This window comes from Bos indicus, chromosome 16, assembly GCF_029378745.1.
Source record: "Bos indicus isolate NIAB-ARS_2022 breed Sahiwal x Tharparkar chromosome 16, NIAB-ARS_B.indTharparkar_mat_pri_1.0, whole genome shotgun sequence".
Lineage (NCBI taxonomy): Eukaryota > Metazoa > Chordata > Mammalia > Artiodactyla > Bovidae > Bos > Bos indicus.
The window spans coordinates 6,099,475-6,119,781 of record NC_091775.1 but is presented as its reverse complement, the minus strand read 5'-3'; the positions used below and the strand labels follow the sequence as shown (position 1 = coordinate 6,119,781).

Below are 20,307 nucleotides of genomic sequence, written 5' to 3'. Positions count from 1 at the left end.
ACTATATATAATTCCAGAATGTTTAGGAGAGTCTTATTTGTAATATGAGGAAACTTTGGAGAGCAATGGCTATTTTACAATTTTACAGGTTCAAATATGTTTTTTCCAGGTTCAAATCTCATTTTAAATATGTTCAGTTTACTGTATTGCAATTATAGCATAATAAATCTATTAAAGGTCATTAACATCATTGTTAGTTTTAAAAGACCAGCTTAGGTACAAGATATATTTTCCTTTACAAAATGTGGAATACAGTCTTAATTTCCAGTGTAGTGCCAATACATTTAGAATTATTTTCAGAGAGAAATGTAAATGTTGACAACCTTAAAAAAAATCTTGTCTATTTTTGAGATTAGTTGTTTTTCAGTTGCTTCATTTGCTATTATTTTCTCCCATTCTGAAGGCTGCCTTTTCACCTTGCTAATAGTTTCCTTTGATGTGCAGAAGCTTTTAAGTTTAATTAGGTCCCATTTGTTTATTTTTGCTTTTATTTCCAATATTCTGGGAGGTGGGTCATAGTGGATCTTGCTGTGATGTATGTCGGAGAGTGTTTTGCCTATGTTCTCCTCTAGGAGTTTTATAGTTCTGGTCTTACATTGAGATATTTAATCCATTTTGAGTTTATTTTTGTGTATGGTGTTAGAAAGTGTTCTAGTTTCATTCTTTTACAAGTGGTTGACCAGATTTCCCAGCACCACTTGTTAAAGAGATTGTCTTTAATCCATTGTATATTCTTGCCTCCTTTGTCAAAGATAATGTGTCCATATGTGCATGGATTTATCTCTGGGCTTTCTATTTTGTTCCATTGATCTATATTTCTGTCTTTGTGCCAGTACCATACTGTCTTGATAACTGTGGCTTTGTAGTAGAGCCTGAAGTCAGGTAGGATGATTCCTCCAGTTCCATTCTTCTTTCTCAAGATTGCTTTGGCTATTCGAGGTTTTTTGTATGTCCATACAAATTGTGAAATTATTTGTTCTAGCTCTGTGAAGAATACCATTGGTAGCTTGATAGGGATTGCATTGAATCTATAAATCAACATCACTCATTATCAGAGAAATGCAAATCAAAACCACTATGAGGTACCATTTCAGGCCAGTCAGAATGGTTGCAATCCAAAAGTCTAAAAGCAATAAATGCTGGAGAGGGTGTAGAGAAAAGGGAACCCTCTTACACTGTTGGTGGGAATGCAAACTAGTACAGCCACTATGGAGAACAGTGTGGAGATTCCTTAAAAATCTGGAAATAGAACTGCCTTATGATACAGCAATCCCACTGCTAGGCATACATACTGAGGAAACCAGAAGGGAAAGAGACACGTGTACCCCAATGTTCATCGCAGCACTGTTTATAATAGCCAGGACATGGAAGCAACCTAGATGTCCATCAGCAGATGAATGGATAAGAAAGCAGTGGTACATATACACAATGGAGTATTACTCAGCCATTAAAAAGAATATATTTGAATCAGTTCTAATGAGGTGGATGAAACTGGAGCCTATTCTACAGAGTGAAGTAAGCCAGAAAGAAAAACACCAATACAGTATACTAATGCATATATATGGAATTTAGAAAGATGGTAACAATAACCCTGTGTACGAGACAGCAAAAGAGACACTGATGTATAGAACAGTCTTATGAACTCTGTGGGAGAGGGAGAGGGTGGGAAGATTTGGGAGAATGGCATTGAAACATGTATAATATCATGTATGAGACGAATTGCCAGTCCAGGTTCGATGCACGATACTGGATGCTTGGGACTGGTGCACTGGGACGACCCAGAGGGATGGTATGGGGAGGGAGGAGGGAGGAGGGTTCAGGATGGGGAACACATGTATACTTGTGGTGGATTCATATCAATATTTGGCAAAACTAATACAATATTGTAAAGTTTAAAAATAAAATAAAATTTAAAAAAATCTTGTCACTTTTATTTTTTTTTTAATTTTTTTTAAATTTAATTTTATTGTTAAACTTCACAATATTATATTAGTTTTGCCAAACATCGAAATGAATCTGCCACAGGTATACCCGTGCTCCCCATCCTGAACCCTCCTCCGTCCTCCCTCCCCATACCCTCCCTCTGGGCCGTCCCAGTGCACCAGCCCCAAGCATCCAGCATCGTGCATCGAACCTGGACTGGTGACTCATCTCATACATGATATTACACATGTTTCAATGCCATTCTCCCAAATCTCTCCACCCTCTCCCTCTCCCACAGAGTCCACAAGACTGATCTATACATCAGTGTCTCTTTTGCTCTCTCGTACACAGGGTTATTGTTACCATATTTCTAAATTCCATATATATGCATTAGTATACTGTATTGGTGTTTTTCTTTCTGGCTTACTTCACTCCATATAATAGGTTCCAGTTTCATCCACCTCATTAGAACTGATTCAAATGTATTCTTTTTAATGGCTGAGTAATACTCCATTGTGTATATGTACCACAGCTTTCTTATCCATTCATCTGCTGATGGACATCTAGGTTGCTTCCATGTCCTGGCTATTATAAACAGTGCTGCGATGAACTTTGGGGTACATGTGTCTCTTTCCCTTCTGGTTTCCTCAGTGTGTATGCCCAGAAGTGGGATTGCTGAAAGAAATCAAAGAGGACACTAATAGATGGAGAAATATACCATGTTCATGGATTGGAAGAATCAATATAGTGAAAATGAGTATACAACCCAAAGCAATTTATAGATTCAATGCAATCCCTATCAAGCTACCAATGGTATTCTTCACAGAGCTAGAACAAATAATTTCAGAATTTGTATGGAAATACAAAAAACCTCGAATAGCCAAAGCGATCTTGAGAAAGAAGAATGGAACTGGAGGAATCAACCTACCTGACTTCAGGCTCTATTACAAAGCCACAGTTATCAAGACAGTATGGTACTGGCACAAAGACAGAAATATTGATCAATGGAACAAAATAGAAAGCCCAGAGATAAATCCACGCACATATGGACACCTTATCTTTGACAAAGGAGGCAAGAATATACAAGGGATTAAAGACAATCTCTTTAACAAGTGGTGCTGGGAAATCTGGTCAACCACTTGTAAAAGAATGAAACTAGAACACTTTCTAACACCATACACAAAAATAAACTCAAAATGGATTAAATATCTCAATGTAAGACCAGAACTATAAAACTCCTAGAGGAGAACATAGGCAAAACACTCTCTGACATACATCACAGCAGGATCCTCTATGACCCACCTTCCAGAATATTGGAAACTTTTATTTTTAAACTTATAAGTTCTTTCATTAGTTATCTATTACACGTCAGGCTCAATCTCCCAATTCATTCCTCTACTCTTGGGCCCCTTGTATCCATACATCCATTCTCTATGCCTGTATCTCTATTTTTGCTTTGCAAATAAGTTCACCTGTAGCATTTTTCTAGATTCCATATATAAGCAATATTATACAATATTTATTTTTCTCTTTCTGACTTTCTGCACTCTATATGACAGTTTCTAGGTCTTTCCACATCTCTGCTAATTGCACAATTTCATCACTTTTAATGGCTGAGTAATTTTCATTGTATATATGTACCACTCTTTCTGCATCTATTCTTCTGTTGATGGACATTTAGGTTGATTCCATGTCCTGGTTGTTGTGAATAAAATATATAACTAATGAGAACTTATGGTGTATCATAGGCAGCTCCACTCAATGATCTCTGGTGACCTAAATGGGAAGGAAATCCAAAAAAAAAGGGATATATAAATATATATATATTCATATAACTGATTTGTTTTGATGTACAGCAGAAGCTAACCCAATATTTTAAAGCAACTCCAATAAAAATTAAAGAAAAACAAAAATTAAATTGTGTATATTGGCAAAACCAATACAATATTGTAAAGTTAAAAAATAAAATAAAAAATAAATAAAAAGTCAAGAATGCAAAAAAATTAAATTATATAAATGCATTAATATAAGTAATTAAATCATATTAAAAACAAAGATTTTACTCCAAAATATAAAACATATATGTTCTTTGTTATGTTTTTGTCTTTCATTTTCTTTAATAATCTATTTGTCTTCAAGCTTTTGTAAATGAAAACTCTAATGAGTTTTATGATACCTTGTGAAATTCAAGGTGTGAATAGAATATGCATCACTCTGCATTATTCATCTCATAATTTGTTCATGTTATTTTAGTCCGTTAGGCAATTTTCTTCATCAATAACATTTACAGCACAATAAAGCTCCCTGTCCAGTCATTAGTGTTACAATTAAGAGCAGCTCAGGCCCCAGATCACTTAAAAGAAAGGCTGCATCATCATTATTCTTGCTGAGGAGCAGACAGACATAAATTATTTCTCCTGATTCTCAGGTATATGAGTGATGGCTTATTAATCAAGTAGAATAAGACCACAGACATATTTCCAAACAAGAGGAGAAAGAGTACAATATGAAAGAGAAATGTGAAACTTTGACAAATCTTCACCAGATATTCCAGTGCAACACTTGTCTTCTCATTAACAGCTGAACCCTTTCCAAAAGTGGTCTTAAAGCTAAATATTTGAATATTTAAGCCAAGTTTTTTTCATAATTTGTGGGTGCACTTATGAAATTTTTAGCATGCAAAATGATTGTAATATCAGATTCAAACCATTAAGTAAAACTCACATCACCTAACACCTATTGTTGTAGATGCCTGCGTGCCTGCATGCTAAGTCACTTCAGTCATGTCTGATTCTTTGCCTCCCCATCTACTGTAGGCCACCAGGCTTCTGTGTCCATGGGATTTTCCAGGCAAGAATACTGGAGTGGGTTGCCATGCCCTCCTCCAGGGTATCATCCAAACCCAAGGATCAAACCTGCCTGTACTATGTCTCCTGCATTGGCAGGCGGGTTCCTTCTTTACCACTAGCACCAACTGGGATGCCCATTATATTAGATACATAGTCCTAATTAACAAATTTTCCAGAGAACATATTGGCTTAAGACAATACACCTCCATATTCTTAGAGTCCTGTGAGTCAGGAATAAGGAAAAGGCTTCGTTGGCTATTTATGCATCACTCTGTTTGGAGGCAACTGGGTAATGACCTGGGCTGCTGTCACCTGGACGCTTAGCTGGGCTGGAGGATTTGCTTGCAAGTTGGCTCACTCTCCTGGCTTTTGGGGGAGGCCTCAGCATCTGACCACTTGGGCATCTCCACATCTTGCTTGAGAGATAGCTAGCTTTCCTCAAGGCCAGTGACCCCACACAGGGAGGAGGAAGCCTCCACAGAAAGCATAATTTCTTTTTAAATTTCTTTTATAATGAAGGTGTTAGCAGTATTAAACATATTTCAATCTACATAAGAATTATACTAAAGATATTTAATCTTGTTTAAGATGGATTTATGAAAATGGTGCCGTGTGCTTAGTCCCTCAGTCATGTCCAACTCTTTGTGACCCTTTGGACTCTAGCCCTCCAGGCTCCTCTGCCCATGGAATTCTCCAGGCAAGATTACTGGAGTGGGTTGCCACTTCCTTCTGCAAGGGAATATGAGTGACCCAGGGATCAAACTTACAGCTCCCTTGTCTTCTGCATTACAGGTAGATTCTTTACCCACTGAGCCATAGGGGAAGCCTATGAAAATGGCAGATCAACCCAAATGTATTTATATCACAGCAGAGTTATCCGACAAGGGACCTTGTAAAGTTCTTGTAGACAAGATGAGGAAATTGATTTAAATAGTTTATCAATATTCATAATTTCATTACATGAGCTGATTATCAGATGCAGGACTTTGTTCTCAGGCCTGTTCCTTTCCTCTTGTGTATCATCAGCTAGTTTAATGCTGCAAAGGAGATGCATCGGGAATGATACACAAGCGGTGATAGTGAACCTATATTAGGACAGATTCATCCCTCAGAATGACTCCCATGTGTGAGGTTGGACCTAATAACATGAAATTTAAAACTTAAATTTAAAAATTATAAGATCCTGGGCCTGGATCTTTGGAGTAAGTTGCAGAGGTACAGAAAGACTAGAAACACTTTAAAACTTGGTGAATACTTTTCATCAATGTTAAGATCAATCTGAGCCAACATTATGATGGACAGCCAAGCCTGCTCATGAGACCTGAACCTGGGTTGATAGAGCGTAAGAGAAGAATGAGGCTGTTCTGAGTCCTGACAAAGTCAATGCCATTCCAACTACAGTGGACTATTATATGTGCTTCAATAAATGATCTGGTTAGAGAGACAAAGACAGATTCACATGTGCCCAAATAAAAGAGAGGAGGAAAATAGCTCAGGCCAGTGATAGTAATGATGCTTACTTTTAATTATGCCCTCTTTGTGTACCTTTTGGAAGTGAGTGTCAGAGGATTATTTTACTGTATTCATATTCTATGATGCATCAAAATGATAAATGTACTAGTTCTGAAATCAGATCATCAGAACTCAAATCTCTCCTCTACAACATAATGACAAAGCTAATTGAGTTCTTTTCACTTGGTTCTTGCAAATACAAAGACTCAAACTTGCCCAACATAGAATTATTGAAAGATACACATATTTTAACATACATGATGAAATTTGTAAAATTCAAGGATGAAGAGACAATGTTCTAATCTCCAAAAAGTAGTGGACAGAAACCTAGAGTATTACTTAAGAGGAATCAAACTATATAAGCATTTCAAACTTAAAAATGTAGAAAAGCTTCAAAAAAGTGGGGGAAATCTATCAGTGATGAGAGATGCAGACTATAGGCCATGAGACGGTATAATTGACAAGTCTTTGTTAAAGAAATGGATTAAGATATGCAACGAACCAAATTTTATAATTCACATAGCAAGCATATACATGAAAATTACTCAATATATGCTAATAACAATAAAATGTAATTATGTTATACCTCATTTAAAATATTTGTAAGAATTACTGAAAAATACATCATTCTCCAATTAAAATTAGACCATAAGTGACAAGGGTTTCCCTTCATCTTAACCATTTAAATATTAAGAATTATTCATTGTTCATTTCTCTGATTAGACAAGCAAGGGAAAAGATATCTTAATGTCCAGTTTGATAGATAAATAAGAATGTTACTCTGTGTGATTTGATCAATGAAAAATTGTTGTGGTTTTCTCTATATATCACATATTCCCAATAAACAGAAAAGTAAACGAATGATAATTGTAAAAAAAATATGTTTGATTCCTACATTGACTTGGTATGAGAATAAATGTCAGGATTCTGATTTCTGATGAGAATGGAGAAGAAAGAAAAAGAAAGCAGATGAGCCACAAGATACAATCTGTACTTTCATCTCTTGATTAAGATGCTAGTCAACCAAGGTTGGGACTTCTGTACTTAAGGAGAATTCATTTAATATAATTTCCTATCAAGAGAATCCACATACAAATTTTACATAATATGACCCACAAGACATAATTTGATCTTCATTAGCAAGGAGTTCCTTACATACTTCAATCATCTGAATTTTCTATAACTTTTTTTCCCTAGAAACCGTAATGCAATGAGTGTAATTAATTGAACAAGGATGTATTTCATAGATGAAATATTAATTCAAATTGTATACTGAGGTAAAACATTATTTCTACTTTTTTTATTCCAAGGGAAACCTTGTAGTTATCCAGTAATAAAACATGGACGGCTATATTATTCATACAGAGGATACTTTCCAGCACGTGTAAATCAACAGTTTGTCTATAGCTGTGATCATCATTTTGTGCCTCCTTCACAACGTTCCTGGGACCACCTGACTTGCACAGCAGAAGGATGGTCTCCAGAAGAACCATGCCTCAGTAAGTAAACCTCTTTAAGTTTATATGCATAATCTTTGAAAGAGTGAAGAGACAAAGTTGACAAGTGAGTACAGTTAAGTGTTATGTAACAACAGTAAGGCTACGGGATGAGTTCTGTGAGCAAAAAATCCAATAGAACTTCCCTTTACTAGATGCTTTTCATGTAAATCGTATGAGAGATACAGGGACTTTACAAGAATATCTGCATCATTTATACATATTTTAGTCATAAAACTAAAGACAAATAATATGGAATGTTATCTTTTTCATTTTCCACAAACGTGGTACTAGCTTCCATTTTTATTGTTACATGTTATATTTGAATACTAATGCATTCTTATGTAAATTCTATAAGGTTAATCTTTAATGTACTATTTTCCCAAATTTATGCTGTATTTCTTTCATATTAATTTTATGATCCTAAGGACAATGTATTTTCAATTATTTGGAAAATGGACATACCCCATATCGTGAAGAAAAATATTTACAGGGTGAAACTGTAAGAGTTCGCTGCTATGAAGGCTACAGTCTTCAAAATGATCAGAACACAATGACCTGCACAGAGAGTGGCTGGTCTCCTCCTCCCAGATGCATCCGTGTCAGTGAGTAAACTGGGCTGGAATCCCATGTATTCATAATTTTCTAAGACTCAGCTGTATTATCAACTCCAAAAGTTTATATCAGATTCTTGTTTTGCCAAAGGACCTATTTAATTTTATTGTTTACAAGTGTCTATGAGTGTACCTATAGACTTCTTGATAAGTATATAACCAAATACATGTACCTATTGATAGACATTAGTCAAGAAAAGAGGAGAAGATCCACAATGAAGAAACCTGTAATAACAGAGTGAGGTCAGAAAGGTGGCAGGAATCTCACCGTCTCTCCTGATATAAACACAGACTTTGACCATCATTTGTGGATAATGATGGTATCTTTGTGGGGGTCCAGGAGTCTAGCAAGGAGAAGGCAATGGCACCCCACTCCAGGACTCTTGCCTGGAAAACCCCATGGACGGAGGAGCCTGGTAGGCTGCAGTCCATGGGGTCACTAAGAGTCGGACACGACTGAGCCACTTCACTTTCGCTTTTCACTTTCATGCATTGAAGAAGGAAATGGCAACCCACTCCAGTGTTTTTGCCTGGAGAACCCCAGGGACGGGGGAGCCTGGTGGGCTGCCGTCTAAGGGGTCGCACAGAGTCGGACAGGACTGAAGCGACTTAGCAGCAGCAGGAGTCTAGCAGAGACATGACAGCATGCTCCTAGGGCACAAAGATTCAAGACTGGACGCCTCACTGAGGGTTAGAGGCGTAGCCTCATTTTGCTCCTGAGGTGGCCCTGCTTAGGGCCAAGATAGACCCCTCAGCACAGGATTTTACCTGTGGGGAAAATAAGAGCATTTGAGCAAGGGCGGCGTCCTCATCTTCCAGTGCACTTCTCTCTCCCCTTATCCAGGACACTGGGGTCACCTGCATGGCTGGGATGGGGAGAGGCCAGGAGTACAGCATCCAGAGCTAGAATTCCTCAAGGAGCCTACTGACCTGGGTCCTACTGACCATATGGAGATCCCACCAGGGAGCCCCAAACCATTGCAGACACCGTGCTTGTGGTTCTGCTCACCCCTGGGCCTCTCATCTCATCCACATCCCCTCCCCAGGTCCAGCTCCCTGTGTAACTCCCCACGGTGGCATCTAGACCTTTGCAGATGGCCTGTGGTACATCTAGAAGCCAGCCTGTCCCCGTGGGTCTGCTCACGAATGTGAGCATTTGGCATTGCCCCAGGGAAGCAGCCAGGAAACTGTCGGCACAGAGACTGTCTTTGCTGCGTTGATAGATGCATATGAGCTTCAGAATTCTCTCCTAGGAGTAATTGAGTACATGGGACAGGTGTCTCCTTAAAAAATGTCTGAAAAGTCTCAAAATCCCTACCAATGTGACAGTGTACTTCCCTCCCCAGGTCAGTCTGTAAAGACTGGAGGGAGTGACTTCTTCATTAAATGCAAACACAGCAACCTGAGACTTCAAGGGACACAGACATCAAAGGACTAAAATGTTAACAGAGAAACACAATAGTTTTTCAGTTACTGACCCCAAATAACAGATATGGACGATTTGTCTGATAAGTAATTCAAAGTAATTGCTTAAGAATTTCATTGAGATAGAAGAAAACAGTGGAGAAGGAGATGGCAACCCACTCCAGTAATCTTGCCTGGGAAATCCCATGGACAGAGGAGCCTGGAGGGCTACAGTCCATTGAGTCTCAAAGAGTCAGACACAACTGTAGTGACTTAGCATGCAAACATGCAATCCTTTATATTTAGAGTAATTATTGACAGATAAGGATGTATTAATATTATCTTTTTTATTTTCAGTTCAGTTCAGTCATTCAATCGTGTCAGACTCTTTGCGACCCCATGAATCGCAGCACGCCAGGCCTCCCTGTCTATCACCAACTCCTGGAGTACATTCAGACAGGATATTTTATAGTTTCCTAATTTTTTCTTTCCTCTGATGGCTTGCCTCTTTGATTTCATGATATTTGTTATAGTAGTATGCATTTAATCTAGTATGGATTCTTGCTTTGTTTACCATGAGATTTACATAAAACACCTTACAGAGAGAGCAGTGTGTTTTATGCTGATAATATATGAACATCAACCACATATTAAATCTCCTTCCTTTTACCCTTCTCCATTTTATCTTTTTGATGTCATGATTTACCTCTTTTTACAATGTGTACTTAATTAAAAAATAATTGTAGATATAGTATTTTTTATATTCCTGTGCTCTTAAATAGTTGTGTTTAACATTCCATATCAAGGTACTGCAGTGTTCTGAATGTGAATGTGCACTTAAATTTACCAGTGTACTAGGTATTTTCATGGAATGAATTAGCATTCTTTTACTTCAGCTTCAATAATTCCTTTTAGTGTTTCAGTAAGGAAGGTCTGTGTGCCTGCTCAGTTAAGTCAGCTGTGTCTGACTCTTTGGGACCCTGTGGGCAGCCTGGTCCCGCCAGGCTCCTCCCTCCATGGGGTTCTCCAGGCAGGAATACTGGAGTGGGTTGCCATGCCTTCCTCAAGGAAGGTCTAATTGTGTTCTGTTTCCTCAATATTTGTTGGTCTGGTGAAATCTTTATATTCTTTTCTTTTCTGAATGATATTTTCAAGTATTCTTCTTTGGCAGTTTTTTCTTTCAACACTTGGAATAAACCATCCCACTTTCTCCTGGCCTAGTAGGTTTCTGCTGAGAGATTTGCTAAGATCCAAATGAAGGCTCTTTAGTAAATTTCAAGGTTTTTGTATTGTTAGCTTGTTTGTTTTTTCTACATGTTGCTTGAAGGCGTCTCTATTTTTCTTTGATTTTTGCAACTTTATTATAAATGTGTGTTGTAGAGGATTTTTTAAGTTGATTTGGTTTGGTCACCTGTAAGCTTCCTGAACTTAGATATTCAAATATCATCCTTAATTTGGAAGTTCTCAGACATTACTCCTTAAATATATTTTCTGCCTCATCTCCTTTTCTCCTCCTGGAACTTCAATAATTTGCAAATAGGTTCTGTTTTCAATGTAGTATAGATCATGTAGCCTTTCTTTGTTCTTTTTCATTCTTTTATTTTAAAAAAAAAATTTAATTTTGTTTTTATTTATTTATTTTTAAAATATATTTATTTTATTGTATTTTTTAACTTTACAATATTGTATTGGTTTTGCCATACATCAACATGAATCTGCCACAGGTACATACACTTGTTCCCCATCTTGAACCCTCCTCCCTCCTCCCTCCCCGTACCATCCCCCTGGGTCATCCCAGTGCACCAGCCCCAAGCATCCAGTATCGTGCTTCAAACCTGGACTGGCGACTCATTTCATATATGATATTATACATGTTTCAATGCCATTCTCCAAATTATCCCACCCTCTCCCTCTCCCACAGAGTCCAATAGACTGTTCTATATACATCTGTGTCTCTTTTGCTGTTTCGTACACAGGGTCATCGTTACCATCTTCCTAAATTCCATATATATGCGTTAGTATACTGTATTGGTGTTTTTCTTTCTGGCTTACTTCACTCTGTAGAATAGGCTCCAGTTTCATCCACCTCATTAGAACTGATTCAAATGTATTCTTTTTAATGGCTGAGTAATACTCCATTGTGTATATGTACCACAGCTTTCTTATCCATTCATCTGATGATGGACATCTAGGTTGCTTCCATGTCCTGACTGTTATCAACAGTGCTGCGATGAACCCTGGGGTACCTGTGTCTATTTCCCTTCTGGTTTGCTCAGTGTGTATGCCCAGCAGTGGGATTGCTGGGTCATATGGCAGTGCCATTTCCAGTTTTTTAAGGAGTCTCCACACTGTTCTCCATAGTGGCTGTACTAGTTTACATTCCCACAAACAGTGTAAGAAGCTTCCTTTTTCTCCATACTCTCCAGTATTTATTGTTTGTAGACTTTTTGATAGCAGCCTTTCTGACCAGCATGAGATGGTACCTCATTGTGATTTTAATTTAATCTCCCTGGACAAGATAACTTTGATATATCATCTGTCTCACGGATTCTTCTACCTTTTTGACTCTGTGGTTGATGCTCTTTAATGAATTATTTCATTTCATCCTTGGAACCTTCAGCACCAGAGTTTCTGTTTTTTTTTTTTTTTTATGATTTGTACATTTTTATTAAACTGCTTGTTTTGTCCATTGTTTATTTTCCTGCTTTTGTTCAAGTATCTTACTGTATTTTCTATAGCACACCGAGTTATTTAAAATGGCTATTTCGAATTCTTTTTTTTTTTTAACTTTTATTTTATTTTTTACTTTACAATATTGTATTGCTTTTGCCATACATCAACATGCATCCATCACGGGTGTACACGTGTTCCCCATCCTGAACTCCCCTCCCACCTCCCTCCCCATACCATCCCTCTGGGTCATCCCAGCGCACCAGCCCTAAGCTTCCTGTATCCTGCATCGAACCTGGACTGGCGATTCATTTCTTATATGATATTATACATGTTTTAATGCTAATCTCCCAAATCATGCCCCCCCTCCCTCTCCCACAGAGTCCAAAAGACTGTTCTATACATCTGTGTCTCTTTTGCTGTCTCGCATACAGGGTTGTCATTACCATCTTTCTAAATTCCATATCTATGCATTGATATTCTATATTGGTGTTTTTCTTTCTGGCTTACTTCACTCTGTATAATCGGCTCCAGTTTCATCCACCTCATTAGAACTGATTCAAATGTATTCTTTTTAATGGCTAAGTAATATTTCATTGTGTATATGTACCACAGCTTTCTTATCCATTCATCTGCAGATGGACATCTAGGTTGCATTCTTCACTGGATAAATCACACATCGCCAATTGGATGTGAATACTGAAGATTTTTATACTTTGTTGCTGTCATGATACTTTGAGTTCATGTTCCTTGAAGTTTTGTGGTGCTGTTTTTCTAATTAAAGTTCTAGTCTCCTTTGGGTGAGAGACAACTTCCTTCAACCCTGCTAGAGACTCCGCAACTATTTCAGATCTTCTATAGTGGCACCTGCTGACACTTCTCATCTCTGTTTTGTCAGAATTTCTGTGTTTCTGTGTCTTGTCTAGATAAATTAGCGCACCAGAAATGGTACTTACAGCCTGTCCTTTGTTTCCCCCAAAGTAGCAGTACATCTTTTTAAATTTTTTTTTTTACTTTAAAAAATTATTATTTTAAATGGAGGCCAATTACTTTGCAATATTGTAGTGGTTTTTGCCATACAATGACATGAATCAGCCCTGGGCATACATGTGTCCTCTATCCTGAACCCCCCTACCACCTCCCTCTGCATCCCGTCCCTCAGGGATATTGCAGTGCACCAGCCCTGAGCACCCTGTCTCATGCATCGAACCTGGACTGGCGATCCGCTTCACATATGATAATATACATGTTTCAGTGGTACTAATCTTGTGTTCCTGTTCTGGGCCACAGATTTAAGTCAAATTTCTGTGCAAGCTCACTGGTCGTCTGTCAAAGGTTGGTCTTCCCTCTGAGTCAGTTGTAACCACAGGGATCTGGCCACAGGGTAGAAGGGTGTGTGAATGAAGCAGACAGAGGTGCTCTTGTCAATACCTGGAGTTTCACAGAAGGACTTATCTCCATGCAAAAATTTTTAAGATAGGTTTTCCAGGACTCCTGGAGTGCAGCTGAGAGGGAAATATGATGGTTCATGAGCCACTGTAGGCATCACAGTCAAGACAGAGATCTGTCTGCCTTTTACCTCATGCATGCATTAGCGAGCATCCTCCTGGGTCTGCTGGCATATGGAATTATGGGGGTGGGTGGTTGTTTATTTTATATTTATTTATTTTTAATAGAAGTATACTTACTTTATAGTATTATGTTGGGTTCTACCAAAAATCAATAAGAATCAGCCATAGATTTACCCATGTCCCCTCCCACATGAACATCCCTCCCATTTCCCTGCCCATCCCACCCTTCTAGGTTGTTACTGAGCTCTGGTTTGAGTTCCCTGAGTCATACAGCAAATTCCCATTGACTGTCTATTTTACATATGATAGTTTAAGTTTGCATGCTAACCCTCTCCATACATCCCACCCTCTACTTCCTCCCTGCCAGCCGTGTCCATAAGTCTGTTCTCAGTGTCTGTGTCTCCATTGCTGCTGTGCAAATAGGTTATCAGTACAATATTTCTAGATTTCATGTGTATGTGTTAGTATACGATATTTGCTTTTCTCTTTCTGACTTACTTCACTCTGTATATTAGGCTGTATGTTCATCCACCTCTTTAGGACTGACTCAAGTGCATTCCTTTTTATGACTGAGTAATATTCCACTGTATATATGCAGCACATCTTCTTTATCTATTAATCTGTGGACATCTGTGTTGCTTCCGTGTCCTGGATGTTGTAAATGGAACTGCAGTGAACATTGGGGTACGTGTGTCTTTTTCAATTTTGGTTTCCTCAGGATATATACCTAGGAGTGGGGTTGGTGGGTCATATAGTACTTTTACTCCTGGCTTTGTAAGTACTCTCCATACTGTTCTTTATGTGGCTGTATCTACTTACATTCCCACTAACAGTGCAAGAGGGTTCCCTTTTCTCCACACCTTCTCGAGCATTTATTGTTTGTAGACTTTTTGATGATGGTCATCCTGACTAGTGTGAAGTGATATCTCATTGTTGTTTTGATTTGCATTTCTTTAATAGTGATATTGAGAATATATATATGTGTTCATTAGCCATTTTAGGTCTTTAGACAAATGTCTGTTTAGGTCTTTTTTCCCATTTTTTGATTGGGTTGTTTGTTTTTCTGGTATTGATTTGTATGAGCTGCTTGTATCTTTTGGAAATTAATCCTTTGTCAGTTGTTTCATTTGCTATTATTTTTTCCATTCTGAGCATTGTCTTTTCACCTTATTCATAGTTTCCTTTGCTGTGGAGAAGCTTTTAAGTTTAATTATGTCCCACTTGATTATCTTTGTTTTTATTCCACTATTCTAGGAGGTGCGTCATAGAGGATCTTGCTGTGATTTATGACATAGGGTGTTCTGCCTGTGTTTTCCATCCATTTTGAGTTTATCTTTGTGTATGGTGTTAGAAAGTAGTCTAATTTCATTCTTTTCCATGTAGCTGTCAAGTTTTCCCAGCAGCACTTACGAAAGACACTCTATTTGCCCCATGATATATTCTTGCCTCCTTTGTCAAACATAAGTTATTCATGGGTGTATGGTTTAAGCTTTCTATCTTGTTCCATTGGTCTATATTTCTGTTTTTCTGCCAGTACCATACTGTCTGGATAATATAGCTTTGTAGTCATTCTGAAGTCAGGAAGGTTGATTCCTCTAGCTCTATTTTTCTTTCTCAAGATTGCTTTGGCTATTCACGTCTTTTGTGTTTCCATATGAATTATGTCTTTTTGTTCTAGTTCTGTGAAAAATAACATTGGTATTTTGATACAGATTGCATTGAATCTGCAGATTATATTTGGTAGTATAGTCATTTTCATAATGTTGATTCTTCTAACCCAGGAACATGGAATATCTCTCCATCTGTTTATGTTGTCTTTGATTTCTTTCCTCAACGTCTTGTACTTTTCTGTATACAGCTCTTATGTCTCCTTAGGTTTTTTCCCTAGGCATTTGATTCTTTTTGGTGCAATGGTAAATGGTATTGATACCTTAATTTCTCTTTCTGATGTTCCATTGTTAGTACAAAGGAATGCAAGTGATTTCTGTGTATTCATTTTGTATGATGTCAGTTTGCTAAATTCACTGATTACCTCTAGTAATTTTCTGAACATATCTTTAGGGTTTTCTGTGTATAATATTGTCTGTCTGCAAACAATGAGAGTTTTGCTTCTTCTTTTCCAATCTGGATTCCTTTTATTTCTTTTTCTTCTCTGATTGCTGTAGCTAGGGCTTCCAAACAATGTTGACTAATAGTGGTGAGAGTGGGCACCCTTGTCTTTTCCTGATCTCACAGGGAATGCTTTCAGTTTTTCACCTTTGAGAATAATGTTTGCTCTGGGTTTCTCATATATGGGCCTTTATTATGTTGAGGTAGATTCCTTCTTTACTCATTTTTTGAAGAGTATTTATCATAAATGGGTACTGAATATTTTCAAAAGCTTTTTCTGCCTCTATTGAGATGACCATATGGTTTTATCTTGCAATTTGTTAATATGGTATATCACGTTGATGGATATACACAAGTATATTATAGAATGCTTGCATCCTTGCAATTAACCCAACTTGATCATAGTGTGCTATCTTTTTAATGTATTTTTGAATTATGTTTGCTAGAGTTTTGTTGAGGATTTTTCCATCTATTTTCATCAATGATATTGGCCTGTACTTTTCTTTTTCGTGTTGTCTTTGTCTGGTTTTGGTATTAGGGTGATAACGGCCTTGTAGAATGAGTTTGGAAGCGTTCCTTCCTCTGCAGGTTTTTGAAAGAGTTTGATAAGAATAGGCATTAGCTCTTCTCTAAATGTATGAGAGAATTCACCTGTGAAACTCTCTGGCCCTGTGCTTCAATTTTTGGGGAGTTTCTTAAATCACATTTTCAATTTCAGTGCATGTAATTGGCTTGTTCATAGTTTCTATTTCTTCCTGGTTCAGTCTTGATAGATTGAACTTTTCTAAGAATACATCCATTTCTTTCAAGTTGTCCATTTTATTGGCATATAGTTGCTCATAGTAGCCCCTTATGATTCTTTGTATTTCTGTGTTGTCTGTTACCCTCTCCTTTCTCGTTCCTAATTTTGTTGATTTAATTCTTCTCCCATTTTTTCTTGATGGATTTGACTACTTGACAGTTTTGTTTATCTTCTCAAAGAAGCACCTTTCAGTTTTATTAATCTTTACTAATGTTCCTTCGTTTCTTTTTCATTTATTTCTGATCTGATCTGTAGAATTTCTTTCCTTTTACTAACTTTTTTTTTTTTAATGTCCTTCTTTATCCAGTTGTTTTAGGTGTAAAGTTAGGTTGTCTATTTGATGTTTTTCTTTTTTCTTGCTATAAACTTCCCTCTTAGAACTGTTTTGTTGCATCCCATAGTTTTTGAGGTGTCATGTTTTCATTGTCATTTGTTTCAAGAATTCTTTGATTTCCCTTTTGATTTCTTCACTTACCTGTTCATTATGTAAAAGCATATTGTTTAATCTCCAAGTGTTTGTGTTTTTTACTGTAATTGGTATCTAGTCTCATAGTATTGTGGTCAGAAAAAATGCTTCATAGAGTTCAATTTTTAATAATTTACTGAGGTTTGATTTTTGGGCCCAATATAGTCTATCCTGGAAAATGTTCCAAGCACACTTGAGAAGAAGGTGTGTTCTTTTGGATTTGTGTGGAAAATGCTAAAGATATCAATTAGGTCCCTTTGGTCTAATGTTTCATTTAAGGTTTGTGTTTCCTTGTTGAGATCTTCCCTGGTGGCTCAGAAGTTAAAGTGTCTGCCTGCAATGTGGGAGACCTGGGTTTGATCCTTATTAATTTTCTGTTTTGATGATCTGCCCATTGGTATAACTGGGGTGTTAACATCCCTTACCGTGATTGTGTTGCTGTCAATTTCCCTTTTTATGTTTGTTAGTATTTGCCTTATGTACTGAGGTGCTTCTGTGCTGGGTACATAGATGTTTAGAATTTTGTCTTCTTTTGGGATTGATCCCTTGATCATTATGTAATGTCCCTTCTTTATCTTGTATAATATTCTTTACCTTAAAGTCAATTTTGTCAGAAATGAGAATTGCCACTCCAACTTCCTTTTGATTTCCATGTGCTTGGAATATGTTTTCCATTCTTTTACTTTCAGTCTGTATGTGTTTCTAGGTCTGAAGTGGGTCTCTTGTAGACAGCCTATATATGGGTCTTGTTTTCTATCCATTCAGCCAATCTGTGTCTTTTGGTTGGAGAGTTTAATCCATTTACATTTAAAGTAATTATTTATATATTACAATTAGCATTTTACTATTATAATATAATATAATGCTGTATGTTCCTATAGCATTTTAAAAATTAATATATTTATTTTAATTGAAGGCTAATTAATTTACAATATTGTAGTGGTTTTTGCCATATGTTGACATGAATCAGCCATGGGTGTACATGTGTCTCCCATCCTGAAGCCCCCTCCCACCTCCCTCCCCATTCAATCCCTCAAAGTCATCCCAGTGCACTGGCCCTGAGCCCCTTGTCTCATGCATCGAACCTGGACTGGCAATCTATTTCACATATTATAATATGCATGTTTCAATGCTATTCTCTAAATCATCCCACCCTTGCCTTCTCCTACAGAGTTGAAAAGTCTGTTGTTTACATCCTGTCTCTTCCACTGTCTCACATATAGGGTCATCATTAACATCTTTTCTAAATTCCATATATATGCCTTAATATGCTGTACTGGTGTTTTCCTTCTGACTTACTTCACTCTGTATGCTGCTGCTGCTAAGTCGCTTCAGGCATGTCTGACTCTGTGTGACCCCATAGGCGGCAGCCCACCAGGCTCCCCTGTCCCTGGGATTCTGCAGGCAAGAACACTGGAGTGGGTGGCCATTTCCTTCTCCAGTGCATGAAAGTGAAAAGTGAAAGTGAAGTCGCTCAGTCGTGTCTGACTCTTAGTGACTGCATGGACTGCAGCCTACCGGGCTCCTCCATCCATGGGATTTTCCAGACAAGAATACTGGAGTGGGGTGCCATTGCCTTCTCAGTCACTCTGTATAATAGGCTCCATTTTCATCCACCTCATTAGAACTGATTCAAATGCATTTTTTAATCACTGAGTAGTGTTCCATTGTGTATACATACCACAGCTTTCTTATCCATTAATTTGTGAATGGGCATCTATGTTGCTTTCATGTCTTAGCTATTGTAAACAGTGCTGTGATGAACATTGGGGTACATGTGTCTCTTTAAATTCTGGATTCTTCAGTGTGTATGCCTAGCAGTGGGATTGCTGGATCATATGGCAGTTCCATTTCCAGTTTTTTAAGGAATCTCCACAGTATTCTCCATAGTAACTGTACTAGTTTACATTCCCACAAACAGTGTAAGAAGGTTCCTTTTTCTCCATACTCTCCAGAATTATTGTTTGTAGACTTTTTGACAGCAGCCTTTCTGACCAGCATGAGATGGTACCTCATTGTGATTTTAATTTGCATTTCTCTGATAATGAGTAATGTTGAACATCTTTTCATATGTTTGTTAGCCATCTGTATGTCTTTCAGAGAAATGTCTGTTAGTTCTTTGGCCCATTTTTTGATTGGGTCATTTATTTTTCTGTAAATTGATCTACATGAGCTGGTTTTATAGTGTGGAGAATAATTCCTTGTCAGTTGCTTTGTTTGCTATTATTTTCTCCCATTCTGAAGGCTATCTTTTCACCTTATAATTTCCTTCGTTGTGCAAAACCTTTTAAGGTTAATTAGGTCCCATTTGTTTATTTTTTCTTCTATTTCCATTACCCTGGGAGGTGGGTCATAGGGGATCTTGCTGTGATTTAGGTCAGAGCGTGGTTTGCCCATGTTTTCCTCTAGGAGTTTTATAGTTTCTGGTCTTACATTTAGATCTTTAATACATTTTGAGTTTATTTTTGTGTATGGTGTTAGAAAGTGTTCTAGATTAATTCTTTCACAAGTGGTTGACCAGTTTTCCCAGCACCACTTGTTAAAGAGATTGTCTTTTCTCCATTGTATATTCTTGCCTCCTTTGTCAAAGATAAGGTTTCCATAGGTGCGTGGGTTTATCTCTGGGCTTTCTATCTTGTTCCATTGATCTATGTTTTTGGCATTGTGCCAGTACCATGCTGTCTTATTGACTGTAGCTTTGTAATATAGTCTGAAGTTAGGTAGGTTGATTCCTCCAGTTCCATTCTTATTTCTCAAGATTGCTTTGTCTATTCGAGATTTTTTTGTATTTCCATACAAATTGTGAATTTATTTATTCTAGTTCTCTGAAAAATGCCATTAGTAGCTTATTAGGAGTTGCATTGAATCTATAGATTGCTTTCTGTAGTATA

At 37.5% G+C, this 20,307-nt stretch overlaps 1 protein-coding gene across 1 annotated transcript in view; it reads left to right on the top strand.

Annotated features, from left to right (window-relative positions):
* Positions 1 to 20,307, top strand: part of LOC109570108 (complement factor H-like) — a 377,373-nt gene that overhangs the window by 299,166 nt on the left and 57,900 nt on the right. Inside the window, 2 exon segments of the mRNA XM_070768847.1 lie at positions 7,595 to 7,783; positions 8,209 to 8,385. Of these exon segments, the coding sequence (XP_070624948.1) occupies positions 7,595 to 7,783; positions 8,209 to 8,385 (366 nt within the window).